This window comes from Oryx dammah, unplaced genomic scaffold (assembly GCF_014754425.2).
Source record: "Oryx dammah isolate SB20612 unplaced genomic scaffold, SCBI_Odam_1.1 HiC_scaffold_15, whole genome shotgun sequence".
Taxonomy (NCBI): Eukaryota; Metazoa; Chordata; class Mammalia; order Artiodactyla; family Bovidae; genus Oryx; species Oryx dammah.
Genome location: NW_024070199.1, coordinates 26,974,880 through 26,992,693, shown reverse-complemented (window position 1 = coordinate 26,992,693; position 17,814 = coordinate 26,974,880). Strand labels below are relative to the sequence as shown.

The following is a 17,814-nucleotide window of genomic DNA, read 5'->3' as shown; positions in this document are numbered from 1 at the left end:
CCATGGATTGCAGCCTACCAGGCTCCTCCATCCATGGGATTTTCAAGGCAAGAGTACTGGAGTGGAGTGCCATCGCCTTCTCTGGGGAGAAACACTAGTGAACTGCAAATCTCTTTAACATACAAACTTAGCTCGTGCAGATAACCTGTTGTGCGAGCAGCTCCCAGGTCACTCAGATCATCTAATATTCCCATTTTACACAAGGGTAAAGAGAAATGTTCACCCCAAATTACTGCATCGCAGCAAAAACTTTCAGGAAGTAATAGAACTGCTCTGCTAACTTCTACACTTGACCCCCTCAGGGTCAGCAGGAGGAAAAAAAGTGGTTGGAATAGGAGATAGTTTAGAAAATTCTTCTATTGGGTGAGAACAGTGAAAGAGTCCTGAAAGCACTGTTTCTGTGTCACTTGGAGAGAGTCGCTGCCTACGAATCTTTTATTTGTATTTTTACCTATTTTTTTCCCTTAAACTTTTAATTGAAATAATTTGAGATTTATAAAATATTGTAAAAAGAGTACAAAGTATTCCCCTATATATTCACTTGTTCCCATAATATTAATATTCTTGCCTGCAACAATGATTACTGTGGTGGTTGCCAGACAAGTAATATTTGTGTCTTCTGATGTAAATTACTTGGGGTGCAAATTCTGAAAAGTTAGCTACTGAGAGTGAATGTTGAGGTTCTACCTTATGTAGCACTTGATTACAGCCTGTAATCAGATGCTTTAGTGCACCTGAGACAACCAAGAGCTCACTGCTCTTAGAAGGGGTAACCTAGCCTGACCTGGAAGAAAAGGAGGGATGCTTATAAAAGGTGCTTTGCAATGAAGACTAAAGTTAAAAAAATGACTGTGATAGACTATAAAAACCCAACCAACAGCACCCCACCATACACACACACACAGTCTAGTCGACAGTTTCAAGCCTGTAGCCCTGCATAAAGGAATGAGACTAGCAGTTACCTATTACTACTCCCTTTGCTGTCACTAAGCTGCCGAGCACTAGATTCCAGGGATTGCATGAGCAGTCTAGTGTTTGCATAGCCACTTCTTAACGCCACTGCATGGCAGGTATTTAAAAAGCAGTCACGCAGGTCACACTAGGAAGAAGGAGCTGAGAGGGTCAGTGGGGCACCGTGTATTCAAAACAAAACCTTGGAGAGCGCTGGCTCAAAGACCACACTGAGAACCATGTGGAGTAAATGGAATCCAGGAGACCTGGCATCTTTTCTGCCCAGCCAACTATCACCTGGAGCAGGCAGCGCCAGGGATTCGTTGTTATGGTTTTTGTCCTCGGTGACCTTGACTCGGTGGTTGAGCTGTGCCCGGACGTTTGAAGCATCTTTATTTTGGCTGTCCGACAGAAGCCAGAACAGGTGCGCGCCCTTCTCTAAGAGAACTGCGGCCGCCAGAGGGTGCAGAAGAGCTTTTGACCGACCGGCGTGGGGAGGTGGGGGCGGGGTGGGATGGGGGAGGGACGGTTAAATTGAATTTCACTAGAACATGATCTAGTCCGGGGAATTAAAAGATCAGAACGCGCTGGGGGCGGGAAGGGAGGCAGCGAAGACATGGGCAGAAATAAACCGAGGGACTCAGTCCAGTCTACCTTCCCGCAGCTGGCCCCTCCTCCCGGGTCTGCCTAAGGCTTTTCAGAGTTGAGAGGGGGAACTTGGCTCCTTTATCCTGTTTCCCGCTCAGAACCTGGGGTTCCTTGCGCCAATCGTTTCCCTGCTTGGGTTTGCGGCACAAGGTCCGAGTGACCCTCGGGTCTGCCTTTTAGGGAGCCTCGGGGAACCTGCGGAGAGGTCCGGTCTCCGCCCGCAGGTCCTCGCGTCCTGCCCCGCAGCCTAGGGATCCCGCGGCACCTGCAGGGATGGGCCGAGGCGGCCGCGGCCGCACCCTTTCGCCGTTCTCCCGGCAGGCTCCCGCGGCCAGCCCGCCGCTGGCCTTGGAAAACTGGTCGTTTCGGGCAGCAGAACCGGGCCCGCGTGGCCGGCACTCTGGCCCCTTCCTGCCGCCCCGACCCCCACACTGCGAGCCCCAGTGGCCCAGGGGACACGCGGCTGAGGACGCTGTACCCGCAAGCTCCCCCAGTCAGTTAATGGGACGGGACCCCCGGACGCTTAGGGTGGCCCCTGGCCGTCGGACAATCCCCAAACCTCCCTTCCTTCCTGGCCCACGCAGCGGACGGGGAAGGGTATGGTGTGGTCTGAGAGGTCAGGACCCTCTCTTCTGCCCTGGACCTCCGCCGGCTGCAAGCGCCCCACGACTCACCCGACCCACCCTGCGTCCTGACTGGGTGGAGGCCGCGGGATCCGGCCGTCGGAGGGCGAGGATCGCCCTCCTGCGGCGGGTCACCCTGGAGCCCCGCCCGGGAGGACGGCGACCTCTCCACCCCCTCGAGTGCCCCGCCCCCCAGTCCCCGGCGGTCCCCACCCCGCCACCGGCACACACTTGCAGAGACTCTGGCCAGAGCCGCCCTTGGTATCAGTGGCCCGGCTCCCGCGTCCGCTCCAGCTGCCGGGCAGCCTGAACACCTGTCGGTCGGTGTGTTCCCGAGCCGGTGCCCCTGATTCCGTCGGGGCCAGGGAAGGCCATGATTTCCTTGCTCGGGTCTCCTGCGACCAGCTTGCTGCGGGTTTTGTTCCTGGGGCTGACTACTCTCGGTGAGTGAAAGCCTGGACCTGGAGGGGACATGAGATGGGAGATGGGGTGAATCCCACCCTGAGGGGGTTGTTTGGGGCACTGATGAGGAGCTGGGTGGGACAGGATCCCGACTCTGGCTCTTTCCCTCCCAGTACTTATACTTTCCCCTAGGTTCGGTGTCACTGGTTGGTGCTGATTTCTGTCGCCTGTGTTGGGGAACAGCCACCACTTTGGGCGCAGTATGTTTGTGGCAGGGGAGACCGTTTGTTGGAACCATTCCTCACCCTCACTCCCCACCTCCACCCAGCAGAGCCAGATGAGCTGAGCTGCTAGAGGAGACACTGGCTAAAGAGCTTAAGGACTTAACTCCAGCCCCCCTCCCAGCCCCCTACCCCACACACAAGCTGGTGTGCAAGAGCCCCTGGGGAATTCCCTGGTACCCCAGCTTGACTCACACACGGACTTCACCTCAATTCCTGAGCCTGGATCCTCCCTCTGGCCCCCTCCTTCTGCTTCCTGCCCTGGGAATCAAGGGAGGTGCCCCCAAAGCTTGACCGTGAAGTCATGTAGGACACAGGAAGTGGAGGAGGGGTTCGAATGCCTAGAGGAGCAGAATTGTGACACACATCCCCCCCCCCCGCCCCGAGGTCCATCACCCCTCGTTGGTTCCCTGAGCCAAAGGGACAAAGGAAATAGAGAGGTAAGCCTCAGAGAGTCAGAGAGGAAGGCCACCTCCTTGGGGCAAGTGCTTGAGGCCTATGTGAAGGCCTCCAGGAGCACCCAGAAGCTGGGGTGGCCCGGTCCAACATCTGGGAGAAAAGGACCCACAGGAAAGAAGCTTATTATAAACCATTTCACATGCTACCTCCCAGGCTTTCTTGCCATCTTTCAAGGATCCCGAATGAGGATGAAGGGTGGGTTTGTCCAGCTCAGCTTTAACTCCTCATTTCTCTCAGGCTGGAAGTCTCCAGGGCAAATAAGGCTTGGAAAGAACTGTAGTGATGGAGACTGAGATGGGGACCATCAAAATCTCACCCGGGTGCTCTTTAGCCCAATCTGTGCTGCAAGGGTGTCAGGGCAGGAAGTATTAGGGTCCCCAGACAAAGTGGGGCTCAAGACCAGACTGCCAGCCCCTCTAGGCTTGGTGGCCTGCTGTAGGATCCCTCCACTTCTCAGGCCCCCCTTTCCCAACTTCAGCTATCTCTTTTCCTGCATTCTAGCCTCAATTTCCCCATTCCCCTTCCTGCTGGGGATCTCTGAAGCAAGGCAGAAAAATTCAAGTCAGTGTCCAGGGTGTCATCTGATCATCTGTGTCTCTCCTGCAACCCATCCTCTTTCTGTCCGAGCTCTGATAACTCTGAGCCTCAGTTTTCACAATGAAGGTCCAGGCTTCAGCATCCCTACCTCTCCCCACCCCCTACCCCACCCCCGCTGGGGATTGCCAAACTCTGGCTGGCCACTTGAGGGTTAAATGGTCCTCTGGATGGTCAGCACTTTGGGAGATACCGGCTCCACTGGGCTCTGCCCGACCGGGTTCTACCCGGAGGCCCTTATGCTCCCTCGCGGCTCAGCGATGCTGCCCCTGGGGCGTGAGAAGCCCGCGGGGGGAGTTTCTCAGAGAAAGAGGGAGACTAAAAATAGTAGCCCTGGGGAGCCAGCCCAGAGCCCATTTTCGCTCTCCTTTGCTCTTGCCTGCTCCACAAGTTGGTCTGAAAGGCCCAGAAGGGTCCTTTCCCTGCCCTGGGTTCCTTCACTCAGATCCGCCCGCCCCTCTTTCCTCTCCCTGTGGCACCTGGGAGCCAAAAGGGCTGAAGAATTGAGGGGTTTCTGGTCCGGGGGACACCCAGGATCAGAGCAGTGAGGCCTGGGGCCCTCTCCAGCTCCTAGCTGACCTGTGTCCAGGCCCCAGTGTGTCCAGCTTACTACTTACTGACTTACCCTGCCCCCCTCCCCTTTGGAAAGTGACATTATAAATGCAGGACCTGAGCGAGGGGCGCCTAGGGCGAGGCGGCTCACTCTTCTCCTGGGACCCCGGCAGGTTTCCGGCGGGAACTGTGTCTGGCCGCTGGGAGTGAGCTGCAGGAAGGCCCGGCTAGGGCCTGCGCCCCCCGCAGGCCTCTCTGGTGTCCCGGCCAGCCGGTCGCTCCTCAGCGGGCGGCAGGCTCCTTGAGCCGGAGGTTGTTTTCGCCTGCAGCGCCTCCGGTCCAGCAGCGCCCTCCGCATTGTCTCCTGGCTTATCACCGGGCACAAGTTTCCTGCTCAGCCCTCAGGGACCCTGCCAGGAAATGGGGAGGGGGGTGCTAAGAAGGCCAAGGAATTGGGGTGAGGGTTCTGTAAAGACGCGCAACCAGGAAGCGGAGGGGGTGGCGCGCATCCTGGCCGGATCCGCTCCTGGGCCCTCAGAAGCCTTCAGCCGGCCTCTAGGAGGGTGGACAGCCCGGCCTGTGCGCCGCCTCTGTCCGCTCGGCGGCCCCCTGACCACCAAGCAGAGATGGCATCTCAGACTCCAGTGCAGACTGTTGAGGCCGAGGACTCAAGAGCTTCAGCAAGAGCCGGGTGAAGGTCCAGAGCCACCAGCATCCTCAGGCCTGGCTTCGGACAAGCCCAAGGTTTTCCCCCAAAGGACTTTTGATTGGGCCTCTCCTCTGCCTCTCCAAAGGGCAGTAAGGGAGTGCCTCTCGACGCCATGAGGCAAGCTCTGATTCGACAGTCCCCTCCCTGAAACCCATACCCCCGGCCACGTCCTGAAGGACAGCCACAGGCAGATGGAAGCTCTGTGCTTGATCGGTTTTGTACCTGATGGTCAGGGGACTTTCCTTCTCCTCCTAGCTCTGCCGAGGTTCCCAGAGACCTCAGAGTATCCCCCCCATCTCCCCTGGGCCCCCAAAGGGCCTTTGAGAGGTTTCCTGTGGGGAGCCCACGTGTGGGGACCCAGCAGGAAGTCGTGGAGCCCAGCAGTCACTGGGCCGCACTGGGCACTAGCCGCTCCAGTCTCTCTGGCTCGGAGTAGTTCTGAAGGAGCCGCGGGCTTAATCGGTAAATGATTAACCTTCCCGCTCCCCTCTGCCCATCTGGTGGAGAACTGCAGGAGATGGGAACGCTGTGGATCCTGACCCTCGTCTTTCCTTCTTGGCTCATGCCCCGGGGAAATTGCAGGAGCAAGTGGCTTAAGTAGAGTGTAGATTAAAGGTATTAAATCCGCCCTTACTCTTGGGTGTCTTCCCCCGCTCGTTGGAAATCTGCCCCCTCCACTTGGTGCTCTGAAATCTGTGCCTCTGAATACAAATAAATGTACAGACACGGGTCCTATCCTTGCTACAGGCCAGCGGGGCTGAGGCTGGGGAGAAGACGCGGTGATAGACTCGACCATCGCAGGATCACAGCCCAGCGGGCCCTGGGCAGTCTTGGGAGAGAGCCCTGAGAGGTTCGTCCTCTGCTGCCACTGCGCTGGGCAGGGTCCCGGGCTCCCCGCTCACCCTCCTTCTCTCCTCCCCAGCGTCCCCCTCGAGGGCCCAGATGGAGGTGCACGTGTCTGCCAGCCTCACGAAGCTACGGGCGGTGGAGGGAGCGGAAGTGGTGCTCCCTGCGTGGTACAGCCTGCATGGGGAGCTGTCTCCGACCAAGCCCAAGCCTTGGGAGGTGCCCACCGTGATGTGGTTCTTCCTAGAAGGGAAGGATAAGAATATGAGCCAGGTGAGGGAACTTCTGGGCAGGAGGCTAGCTACCTACTAGAGGCGGGTCTGGGGGCTGCGGAGTGGGAGGAGGTTAGGGGGAGGGAGAGGAGAGGAGTGGGGGAGTGGATTGGGAAGAGCTGGCGACTGTGGGAGGGGTCGCAGGGATGTCAGGGAAATGCAAGGCCCGTGTCACCAGTTCAAATTTTGTTTTGATCTTGGAGGCTTCCCCCCAACCCACCCATTTCTCCTTTTCCTAGGGTTCCCTAGAAACCCAGTACTTTACTGGGTGAGGGGGAAAGTGGGGACTGAGGATACAGGAAACAGGAAGTTTCGGGCAGGTGTCACACAACTTTTAAAAGTTGAGTATCTTCCTGTTTTCACATTATCTGTCCTTTGGATGTGGTCATAGGCCACAGGTCACAGTAAGCCCACTCCCCAGATGATTATCTGCCCCCTCACTCCTTTATAAACTCCTTGAGAGGCAAGGTGGGTCTTCTCCTACAGTCTCTCACCTGTCCTCGTTTCCTGACATCAGAGGCAGATTTACCCAGAAGCCAGGGAAATGTCATTTGCAGAGCACCTTTTTAACATAGGCTCCCTGCAAGGTTCTAGGAAGAGTGTTGAGGGGGGAGTCATTTGATAAATAGGGGAAGAAAGCATATGAAATATGAAAGCAACTTAGATTGCAGGAGTGGGGCTGGGATTTATACACTGGAGGGGAGGGTCTTCAAGAAAAAGAAAATTTTATAAGATATTTTTTCTTTTTGGCTCTCCCCCTGCAGCCTGTTTCTTTCATACGTTCTCCCCTTGTTTATATGATCCCCTCCTGGTGGCTCAGATGGTAAAGAACCTGCATGCGATGCAGGAGACCCAGGTTCGATCCCTGGGTCGAGAAGATCCCTTGGAGAAGGGAATGTCTACCCACTCCAGGATTCTTGTCTGGAGAAGTCCGTGGACAGAGGAGCCTGATGGGCTACAGTCCAGGGCGTCTCAAAGAGTCGGACATGACTGAGCAACTAACACACATCCATTTTTACATCTTTCTAAACACCCAAGTGGGAGATGAAGAAACAGCATCCAGGGAAAGAGGACCTGTTCTGATGCAGAGGATTTGGGGCGGTGAGAGGGTGGCTAGGGAGATAGAGGTGGATGGAGAGCTGATACAGGTTAGAAGGGACGGTGCGGGTAAGGGGTATTTGAGGACCTCCAGTTTGGGGGAGGGGGACGAGCTGAGCCCTGGGCACAGAGCAGGCACATGGTGATGGGGAAGTGTTGCTGCCCCCACCAGGTGTTGACATACATCGGTCAGGTCACAATGAGTGAGCCTCGAGCATCCCTGGTCCACCCCATGCCCTCCCGGAACGTGTCACTGCGGCTGCGGGACCTGCAGGAGAAAGACTCTGGGTCCTACCTCTGTTTTGTGAACTTGCAAGACAATCAAGGCACTGTTAAAGGTCAAAGCAGCAAACATTTAGAGCTGGATGTGCTGGGTGAGCAAGAGGCTCCCGTGGGAGGTCGGGCAGGCCTCTCCCCCAAATGACTGAGGGGGAAGTTTGGGGGAGGGGCAAACAGAGTGACAGAGGGTCCATGTGTGGGAAGGGGAGCTCTTTGTCCCCTGATAGGAGTTTTTAACCTGTCTCCCCTCTCCCAGTCCCTCCGGCTCCTCCATCCTGCCATCTCCGCGGTGTGGCCCACGTGGGGACCAACGTGACCCTGAGCTGCCAGTCCCCAAGGAGTAAGCCCACTGCCCAGTACCAGTGGGTGCGGTCACCCCCATCCTCCCAGGTTTTCTTTGCACCTGTTTTAGGTGAGGGAATTTCTGGAGACAAATGAGAGTGTGGTTGGGGTAGAGGAATGATGAGGGCCAGACGGACTGGGGGGCAAGGGGCGGCAATGCTGAAAAGCACTGTGGTGGGGGCGGGGGAAGGAGGGTGTGGGGAGGGGGCTGAAGAAAGTGGCCTGCCAGGCGCAGACAGGTGCTTGAAGACCATGCCACTCAAGGGACGCTGGGGCTGCCATTCACTGCATGTGTGACTTTGTGACTGTTTCCTCGTCTGTAAAATGGGAGTATCAACAGCCCTGACTTGAGCACACCAGCTGGCTCAGTGGTAAAGAATCTGCTGGCCAATGCAGGAGACACAGGAGAATGGGGGCTTGCTCCCTGGGTCTGGAAGATCCTCTGGAGGAGGAAATGGCAACCCACTCCAGTATTCTTGCCTGGAGAATCCCATGGACAGAGGAGCCTGGCGGGCTACAGTCCATGGGGTTGCAAACAGTCGTGCACGACTGAGCATGCATGCCTGAATGCCACTATAAAAAACACCTGGACGCCGCTGGAACTTTTTTTTTCAATTTTATTAAGATTATTGATGGAACAATTTTAATATTGTATACCAGATGCTTTGGAAGAATTATTCTTAATTTATCAGCTGTGGTAAAGGTATTGCAGTAATGTGGGACAGTATCCTTATGTTTTGGAGTTTCATGCTGAAATGTTCATTTCAAAAGATCTTGAGAAAAAGAGAAAAAATGGAATAAGTGTATCAAAATGTTAGCAAGTGTGGGTATATGGGTTTTCATTTTGTTCCTCCTACTTTTTATTTGACCATTTTTATAATAAAACTTTTTAATTTTTTTTTTTTTACGCAGAGGTTACATAATAGGTTTGTTGTGAGACTTTTATATAAATTAGTACATGTAAAGAACTTAGTCTTTGGTGAAGAGTAAGCAGCCAATAAACTTTAACTGTTAGAACCATTAGATTATTTCATACATTCCTTTCAACACCATCAGTTAGGTCATATCACCCCATTTTATAGATGAATAAATTGGGAACCAGAAATAGCAAATAACTTTCTTAAAGTCCCATGGCCTGTTCTGGATGCCACATTTTCTAATTCCTCGCTCAGTGTTTTTTCTCTCTCACTACTCAGAAATAAAAGTAAAAGTCGGGTTTTGGCCTTTCTGGGCATCACTTCCTCTTTAGCCTTCTTTCAGATATCACTTGGGAACACTGAGCGGTGGAAATGGAAAAGGGTAGTGAGCTAACAGTTTGGCAACTGACCGTCACACCTTTACCTTTCATCAGGGATTCAGATAGCTAAGGCTCCCAGAGAGTCAAAATAGACGTTCCAGATGAAGGGCAGGGTGATTTTTTATGGGAAAGGGGATCAATCCTTGGACTGATGGCCAAATTGTGCCCACAGATGCCATCCACGGGTCTTTAAGCCTCAAAAACCTGTCCACTTCCATGTCTGGAGTGTATGTCTGCAAGGCCCACAATGAGGTGGGCAGCGCCCAGTGCAATGTGACCCTGACTGTGAGCACAGGTCAGTGAGGGGTAAGTGTGGTTAAGGAGAAGATTGATCAGTGGTGGGGTGGGTCAGCAAGAGAGGGGGAGAGCGCTGTCTGTGGAGGCCTCGTTGTAACAGGACAAGGTGCTTGTCCTGGTTACATATTTGTGCAGGTGTTTGGTCGGTGACCACTTCCTGCTCGACAGTCACGTTCCTTTTAACAAAGAGAGAAACTAGGTATGGTGGCAGTGGGGCAGAGGGGCAGTGGGATTGGGAAGGGCCAGGGAATGGCTGAGAGTCCGCTTCTGACAGTAAGGTTTTTCCAGGGCCCAGGGCTACGGTGGTTGCCGGAGCTGTTGTGGGCACCGTGGTCGGACTGGGGCTGCTGGCAGGACTGGTGCTCTTGTACCAACACCGAGGCAAGGCCCTAGAGGAGCCGGCCAATGATATCAAGTAAGTATCCCTGGTCTCTGCCAAGAAGAGGGCTCTCCTTGGGGATTCAGGGAGCTCCCATCTAAGGTAGGAATGGGCAGTGGTGGAGACATCACTTCTGTGGGCAGATTTTAAGGGAGGAGAGGTGAGAATAAGACAAAGCATATGGAAACTCTCCTCTCCTCCTCCTTCCACCTTCTGACCTCTTATCACTTCTTTGATGACTAGGGAGGACGCCATCGCTCCCCGGACGCTGCCCTGGCCCAAGGGCTCAGACACAATTTCCAAGAATGGGACCCTTTCCTCTGTTACCTCGGCGCGAGCCCTCCGGCCACCCCAGGGCCCTTCCAGGCTTGGTGCATTGACCCCCACACCCAGCCTCTCCAGTCAGGTCCTGCCCTCGCCAAGGCTGCCCAGGACAGAGGGGGCCCACCCTCAGCCAATATCTCCCGGCCCTGGTGGGGTCTCTTCCTCTGCTCTGAGCCGCATGGGTGCTGTCCCCGTGATGGTTCCTGCCCAGAGTCAGGCTGGGTCTCTGGTGTGATGGCCCAGCCACTCGCTGGCTAAGCAATTTGGTTTCTCTCCTTCCTGCAAGGTTCGGACACCCCTGGCACAGAGGCCTGAGATTGGGAGGGTGGCCGCCTTCCAGACCGCTGGTCCTCCACCCTCACCTTTCTGAGGCTCAGTTGAAACCCAAGTTTCCAGGAAGTAGGAGAAGAGGAAGTGGACCTGGGATTAAGAAGTGCTCCCACCCCTGGCTGTCTCTAAGTCTGCAGTGGGATGCTGCTGAAATTGTTACCACTGCCTCCCTGCCGACCCTCAGGCCTGGTGGGGACCACCAGTCAACCAGTCATCCAGGCCTCCTTGGTCTGTACCCCACCCCACCTAATCTCATCCTTCACTCCCTGCTCCAGCTCCTTGCATTAATATAACCTACCCTGCTGGCTTGGTTGGGTTTTGTTGGGGCAGGGGATAAGGAAGATTTTTTTTTTTTCAACTAACTTGAAATGCATGATTTTGTTTTTATTTCGCCAACTTCAATAAAGATATATTGTGTTTGTACGGAAAGTGAGAGTCCAGTCGCCTTTTCAAACTTGGAATTCCCAGGGAGAAGCTGACTCTTGGGATGATGCAAAGAGGATGGTACCCAGACTGTGGACCCAGCAGGCTTCTGCGCACAGCTGACATGGCTTACTCGCTCAGGATAGCTCTTCTAGGGTCTTTACAAGGGTTGTGTGCTGTCAGATGGTGCTGGAGCGGCACAGAGAACCTGGGGAGCGGGGTGGGGGGGGTGGGGGAGGTCCTAACTCACTTTGAGCAGCAAGAGGATGAAATTGGTGACTTTCTGCTGGAGCTCACAGCTTGGGTGCCTGTGCACTTAATCTTCTGCTTCCTCCTCGAGGGCAGGGCCTGAAGAACCTGACCCCTCCTACCCTCTCCCAGACCACTGAATCCTTCCTATCCATCCAGCAGTGACCCCCGGTACTGAGGCAGAGCCAGACACAGGATGTGGGGCTGGAGCATCCACACCAATCCTGCCACACCCTTTCCTACCCAGGGCAGGGGCTTCTCTAGACCTCAGTTTCTCTGCCCATGTAATGGGTTGGCTCTGGGCTGGGGGTGGGGTTGTAGTTTCCATGGAGACTCCTGTCTCAACAAGGGATGCCAAAAGAGCCAAAGAAGGGGTCTCAGGGGAGGAAAGGATCTCCAAGGGCCTCAGAAGGAACAAGACTCTATGAAGGGAGTGGAAGGGGGTGATGGGGTCTTAACCTGGGGTTCAGGCTCACAGTGTGAGACCCTGATGTGGTGACATCATCTCAGGTTATCAGGATGCATCTCTTTTCCTCCAGGGTCTCTCTTTTCCTGCAGAGCTCCCATTCTGATCCCTCCCCTTCCCTGGAGTGCCCACCCAACACCAAACCCGGCACTCCCCACCCCCCACGCCTGACAGCTTCAGAAATTGGGGAAAAGGGGACAACAGAAGGGGGTAGGGTGAGAATGAGTCCCGTATTGGGCCTGGAGGAGGGAGGAGCCCTTCCTTACCTGAGGGCCCGGCCTCTCCCCTTGTTTGCTCTGAGATAGCCAGTCTCGCTCGGCCCAGCACCAGCAGGCTGCTCGGTGGGCACTCCCTTCCTTCTCCCAGACCCAGACACTCAGACAGACCAAGAGTTGGCGGACGATGGCCTGGCTCCCAGGGTGCTTCCTCTGCAGGTTCCTGCTGGGCTGGGTCGGCTTGAGTGGTGAGGAGGGGGCTGGCGGATGGGGATGAGAGCAGCGGACGGGGAGGGGACATGGAAGGCTGCTGGGAGGGTTGAGCACAGAGGCTGGAGGACAAGTTGGGCCTCTTTCGGGAGGGTTTAACCAGCACCCAACTTCTGTTTTTCTTTTCCTAACAAACACACCCTGGGACCTGGCCCAGTCTTGGTCCTTTCACCCACCAACCTGGCGGGATGTGGGCTCCTCCCTCCCAGAAACCTCAGGTTTCAGAAAGGGAGGGATGGAGAGGAGGGAGCTGAGCCCTGGCGGAGGGAGGACAGGCAGAGTCATCTGAGCCCTCCCCCGCCGGTCTCTGGCACCCCCAGCCCCCGGGTTGGCCGTGGAGGTGAAGGTGCCCTCCGAGCCCCTGAGCGCACCGGTGGGTAAGACTGCGGAGCTGACCTGCAGCTACAGCACCTCGGTGGGAGACAACTTTGCCCTGGAGTGGAGCTTCGTGCAGCCTGGGAAGCCCGTTTCCACTTCCCAACCGGTGAGCTGGAGGCACCTGCGCAAGTGGGGGGCCTTCCTGCCTTTGGTGGACTTGACAAGGAGAGGCAGGACCAGGAGACCCACCTAGGATGAGGGCAGGGGGTCAGAGAGAGTGCATTTGGGGATGAAAATACTTGGATGAAAAAAAAAATCAGTGGACTCTTTCTAGATCTTATTAGGAACACAGTCTGCATGACCCTGTATCACAAACACAGTCCTGCAGTTTGTAACTTCCTCCCCCATAGTTGGACTTCCCTGGTGGCTCAGTGGTGAAGAATCTGCCCCGCTAAGGCAGGAGACCAGGGTTTGATCCCTGGTCTAGGAATATCTCCTGTAGGAGGAAATAGTGCCCACTCCAGTATTCTTGCTGCCCCTTCCAGGAATATTTGCTCTCCCTCCCCACTCCCACCCCTGGATTGCGTAGCTGAAAGCAATGAATCTAGTTCATTCAGCACCTGGGAAGGGATGATATCTGGGGACAGATAGACCTTCACAGTTCTGCTACAGAGTATCAGCTTCCCTGGCTGCTTTAAGGGAAGGTCTCTTATACCTGCTTTGAAGGACTGTAGAGTTGACACCAGGTGGCAAAAGGCACATACCCATGTCTTCTGCTTCTCCCCAGATCCTGTACTTCACCAATGGCCAGCTGTATCCAACTGGTTCTAAGGCAAAGAGGGCCAGCCTGCTTCAGAACCCCCCCACAGGAGGAGTGGCCACCCTGAAACTGACCGATGTCCGCCCCTCAGACGCTGGAACCTACCTCTGCCATGTTAACAACCCGCCAGATTTCTACACCAATGGGTTGGGGCTAATCAACCTTACTGTGCTGGGTAAGGCAGGCTAGGGACCCTCCAGCCACCCACATTACCTGAAAGATTGCACTGGCCTTGCTGCGTCTCCCCTATCCTGCTTTCTAGCCCAAGCCCCTAACTGCACTAGAGACCTTGAAGGAAAATACCCCTTCCTAAAGTTGTCTAATCTTACCCCTGCTCCACCCTCCTCCCTCAGTCCCTAGTAAATCTCTCCCACAGATGGGGATTTGAGTCATCCCCCAACAGCTCCATCTTTAGGGGAACCTCCCATTTGCAGCTGGATTCTGTTCCTCTAGGTTAGCAGCAGAGAAAAGGTATGGCCAATTAAAGGAAGAAGGCACTCCATCACTAAGCAATAACTTCCTGTTCAGAGCATCCATCTCACCTCAAACTAGAGCCTGACTGGAGATGAGCAAACAGAAGAAACTATTAAAGGGGCTGGGGATGTTGAGATGGAAAAGAGAAGACTTAGGTGGTGGTGTGTAACAGCTGCAATCAAATATCTGAAGAGCTGTCTTACGGAGGAGTTTTTTTTTTTTTTTTCTTTGTGGGCCCAGAGAAATGGGACCAATGGAAGGATATCATATTAACACAGATTTGGCTTGACATGAGGAAGAATTTTCTAACAATCAGAATTTCCAGTAGTGAAATTACTTCCTGGAGATGAGGTGGTGTGTGAACAGAGGTGGACCGCTAGGTAGTAGGAGTATTAAAGCAGGAAGCCTAGCACTTCGTGGAGGTGGAGCTAGAAGAAAGCTAAGGTACTTGTGATTTTTGCAGTGCCCCCCAGTAGACCCTCATGCAGTCAGAGTGGTCAGACCTCCGTGGGGGGCTCTGCTGCGCTCAGATGCAGCTCTTCTACGGGAGCCCCCAAGCCTGTGTACAACTGGATCCGCCTTGGAGCTTCTCCTACACCTTCCCCTGGCAGCATGGTGCAAGGTAAGGGTCCAGGCCACCGAGGAAGATGGGACTCAGAGCCTGGGCAGATCTGGCCTCTAAACTCCACACAGTCACAGTACAAGTTCCATGTCTGCAACTATGAGACACATGGCTACATCTTTCCCTTACTTCTTCTTTGGCTGCCTTTACTGTTCCCTCCTGTCTTTCTGTACCATCTGCAGCTGTGTGGTCCTGGGAGCATTTCTCAAGCTAAACATATTTCTGATATCCTGGAAGACAGTGGAAGGCAGGGGGTATTCTGTGACTCCCACTTGTCTATTTTGGGGCTTTGGGTTCCTTGTAGATATCTTAATGGTCATGACTCATTTCCAGACTTCCTAGAGAGGAAGCCAAGGCAGAGTAGCAAGGACTGGCTAGAATCTCCTTCAGGGGATCACAGAGCTAGCTAAGAGCCTTGGCTTCTCAGCCTCCTCATGCTGGCTCCAGTGTCCTGGCTCCCCTCCCAACCCCAGCAAACCCCTTTACCAATGCACAAGGCCCCCAGGTCACCTCCCGATGTGTACTCTTCCTTGTAAAGGGAAGGTAAGCAGCTTAGAAGAGCATTTGGGTTAGCTTAGAGCCCACTCCAGAGGACACAATTTCTAGCAATCAAACCCTTTCCACCAACCAAGAACTTGAAATCAGCCAGTAGGCAGCCCACCCCAGCTCATGTGTGCCGGTTCCCCTTCCCTGAAAAGGCAGCTGTGTAGGGTGGAAAGAGTACAGAAGTTGCGGTGGTTTTGACACTTCCTCTCTGGGTCACCTTGGACAATTACTTTCCTTCTCTGAGCCAGTTTGCCCACTTATAGAACGAGGTTAGTTCCTTCCTGATGGGATTGTGGTAAGGATGAAGTGAGATACGCTTTTGTCACAGGGTACCTCACTGTGAGTTGAATAAGTGATGGACACTTCTTCCTTACTCTCTAGATGAGGTGTCTGGCCAGCTCATTCTCACCAATCTCTCCCTGGCTTCCTCGGGCACCTACCGCTGTGTGGCCACCAACCAGATGGGCACTGCGTCCTGTGAGCTGACCCTCTCTGTGACTGGTAGGGGATGCTGGGCAAAGGCTGGGTTGGTCTGCCTGGGTAGGGGGTCAGTGTGAAGCCATCTGGGGCATCAAGGAAGGTCTGCTGCTACGACGATCATGTGTCTCCTTGTATGTGTGCTAAGTCGCTTCAGTCGTGTCCAACTCTTTGCGACCCTATGGACTGTAGCCCCCAGGCTCCTCTGTCCATGGGATTCTCCAGGCAAGAATACTTGAGTAGATTGCCATGCTCTCCTCCAGGGGGTCTTCCCGACCCAGGGATTGAACCCAGGTCTCCTGCACTGCAGGCGGATTCTTTACCACCTGAGCCACCAAGCATTTATCTCCTTACGTGTCTCCTTAGACCCTTCCAAAGGCCGAGTGGCTGGGACTGTGATTGGGATGCTGCTGGGTGTGCTGTTCCTGTCTGTGGCTGTGTTCTGCCTAATAAGGTTCCAGAAAGAAAGGAGGAAGAGGCCCAAGGAGACATTCGGGGGGAGTGACCTACGGTGAGCAGGAGGGCTGCGGGCTGGTCAGGGTGGGAGGAAAGGGCTTGGGTTGAGTTGGTGACTGCATCTCTCACACTCTGACACCTTCAGGGGTGTTTCAGGGTGAGGGGCATGGCTCAGCCCTGGGCTTTGGTTGTGCTGTGGGTGCAGTGCGGCGTGTGGGTGCAGTGCGGCGTGTGAGTGAAGTGTGCAGGGTGGAGGGCTTGGTTCATGAGCTACCCTCTCGCTCCTAACATTTAGAAGAATGTTTTGCTTTTCACCTTTAAGGAACTTTTACATCAACAGGCTGCGGAGGCTGGGAGTTGTTTGTCCTGAGCTCTCAGCTGAGTCTAGTTCTTCTGTGTGGGGCAGAGAGAGGTAGTAAGGAAAGGAGAGGCAAAAGCTGCCTGTCATCAAATTCAGCTGTCAGCTGTGGGGTCCAGAATCAGGCATCATTTCTCCAAGTGTGGCCCTCACACTGGGAGAGTGCCTATGTGCTAAGCTGCTTCAGTCCTGTCCAACTCTTTGCGACGCTGTGGACTGTAGCCTGCTGGTCTGTCCTCTCCAATCCCTCCTCTGTCCATGGGAATCTCCAGGCAAGAATACTGGAGTGGGTTGCCATGCCCTCCTCCAGGGAATCTTCTCAACCCAGGAATGGAACCTGTGTCTCTTATGTCTCCTGCATTGGCAGGTGGGTTCTTTTACCACTAGCACCTGGGAAGCCCAGTCCCCAGATTACCTGAACTAGGAGCTTGTTAAACATTCAGATTCAAACCACTTCCTATTCCTTGTGAAGCAGAATCTGTGTGTGTGTGTGTGTTTGTGTGTTGGGGGGAGCGATGGGGCCTGGAATCGTCATTTCAACCAAAATTCCACGAGGATTCCTACGCACAGTAAAAATGAGAAGTCCCTGGGATAGAGGATGGGTGTGCTCTGAGGGATGCACCCAGCTTTCACTGAGAATTGCCTGTATCCCATCAGGGAGGACGCCACGGCACCTGGGGTTTCTGAGCAACCTTTGGAAAGGGAAGATTCTAGCAATGGGCTCCTGGAGAGGCCCTCCTCTGCCAGCACGGTGACGACCAAGTCCAAGCTCCCTATGGTTGTCTGATTTCTCTCCTGATCCCTGAGGGGATCAGAAATTAAAGTTTTTGGGTACCATACTGCCTCTCTCTTCGTTCTGCCGGTTTAGCAAATTCCTCTAGGCGGCCCAAAGAGTATTCCCAGAAGGGATGCTGTAGGCAGGAAGTTTGGTTCACAAGGTACCTTCTAAGCTTGGTTCTCCTTCACCGTTCCACCTCCACTTTTTGGTTTAGTTAAAGGAGACTTGTTCAGATTTCCGGCGGTGGCCTCATGTACCCAAACTCCCTCCCTTCTGGCACCCTCTGAACACTTGGACATTCCTCTTTATTGTTCACATTCCAATCCAGCACAGTCACATGCACACACGGAGATAAAAACCCTCCCGGCCACAGCCCCAGGAGCCCGTGGGGGGCGGGGCCAGCAGGAGCAGGGGCGGGGCCGCGGGAGACTCCTCCTACCGAGCCGCCCCTGCGCTCCGCGTTCGCGTAAACAAGCTGAGAGCTGGAGAGGTGGCTCTCGGGGTACGCTGGGGAGAGGGGAGGGCTGAGTACAGGCAGGCGTGGGGTTGGGGCGTGACATGGCAACTTCCCTTCTGATCACCGCCAGGGGCATCCGACATCATAAAAACCCTCCTCCCCTCTCTCCTCGCCCCGAAGTTCTGGACTAGGCTGGGGCGTG

The 17,814-nt window shown here is 54.6% G+C and overlaps 2 protein-coding genes across 4 annotated transcripts; both read left to right on the top strand.

Annotated features, from left to right (window-relative positions):
• The first annotated feature begins 2,416 nt into the window (after nt 1–2,416).
• On the top strand, nt 2,417–11,112 carry ESAM (endothelial cell adhesion molecule). Of its 3 annotated transcripts, XM_040255792.1 has the most exons (8): nt 2,450–2,665; nt 6,142–6,338; nt 7,608–7,809; nt 7,971–8,126; nt 9,526–9,648; nt 9,939–10,065; nt 10,273–10,400; nt 10,640–11,112. In XM_040255792.1, the coding sequence occupies exons 1-8, from the start codon at nt 2,596–2,598 to the stop codon at nt 10,666–10,668; spliced, it is 1,032 nt and encodes a 343-aa protein (XP_040111726.1). In that variant the 5' UTR covers nt 2,450–2,595; the 3' UTR covers nt 10,669–11,112. The 3 variants fall into 3 exon arrangements, with proteins under 3 accessions (XP_040111725.1, XP_040111726.1, XP_040111724.1); XM_040255791.1 differs by having other exon boundaries at nt 2,417–2,665; nt 10,273–11,112; XM_040255790.1 differs by lacking the exon at nt 10,273–10,400 and having other exon boundaries at nt 2,453–2,665.
• A 1,017-nt stretch (nt 11,113–12,129) lies between these two features.
• Nucleotides 12,130–17,216, top strand: VSIG2 (V-set and immunoglobulin domain containing 2). The gene is made up of 7 exons (XM_040255793.1): nt 12,130–12,284; nt 12,627–12,790; nt 13,412–13,619; nt 14,382–14,540; nt 15,468–15,587; nt 15,930–16,074; nt 17,035–17,216. Exons 1-7 carry the CDS (start codon nt 12,224–12,226, stop codon nt 17,162–17,164), a joined length of 987 nt encoding a protein of 328 aa, XP_040111727.1. The 5' UTR covers nt 12,130–12,223; the 3' UTR covers nt 17,165–17,216.
• The last annotated feature ends 598 nt before the right edge of the window (nt 17,217–17,814 follow it).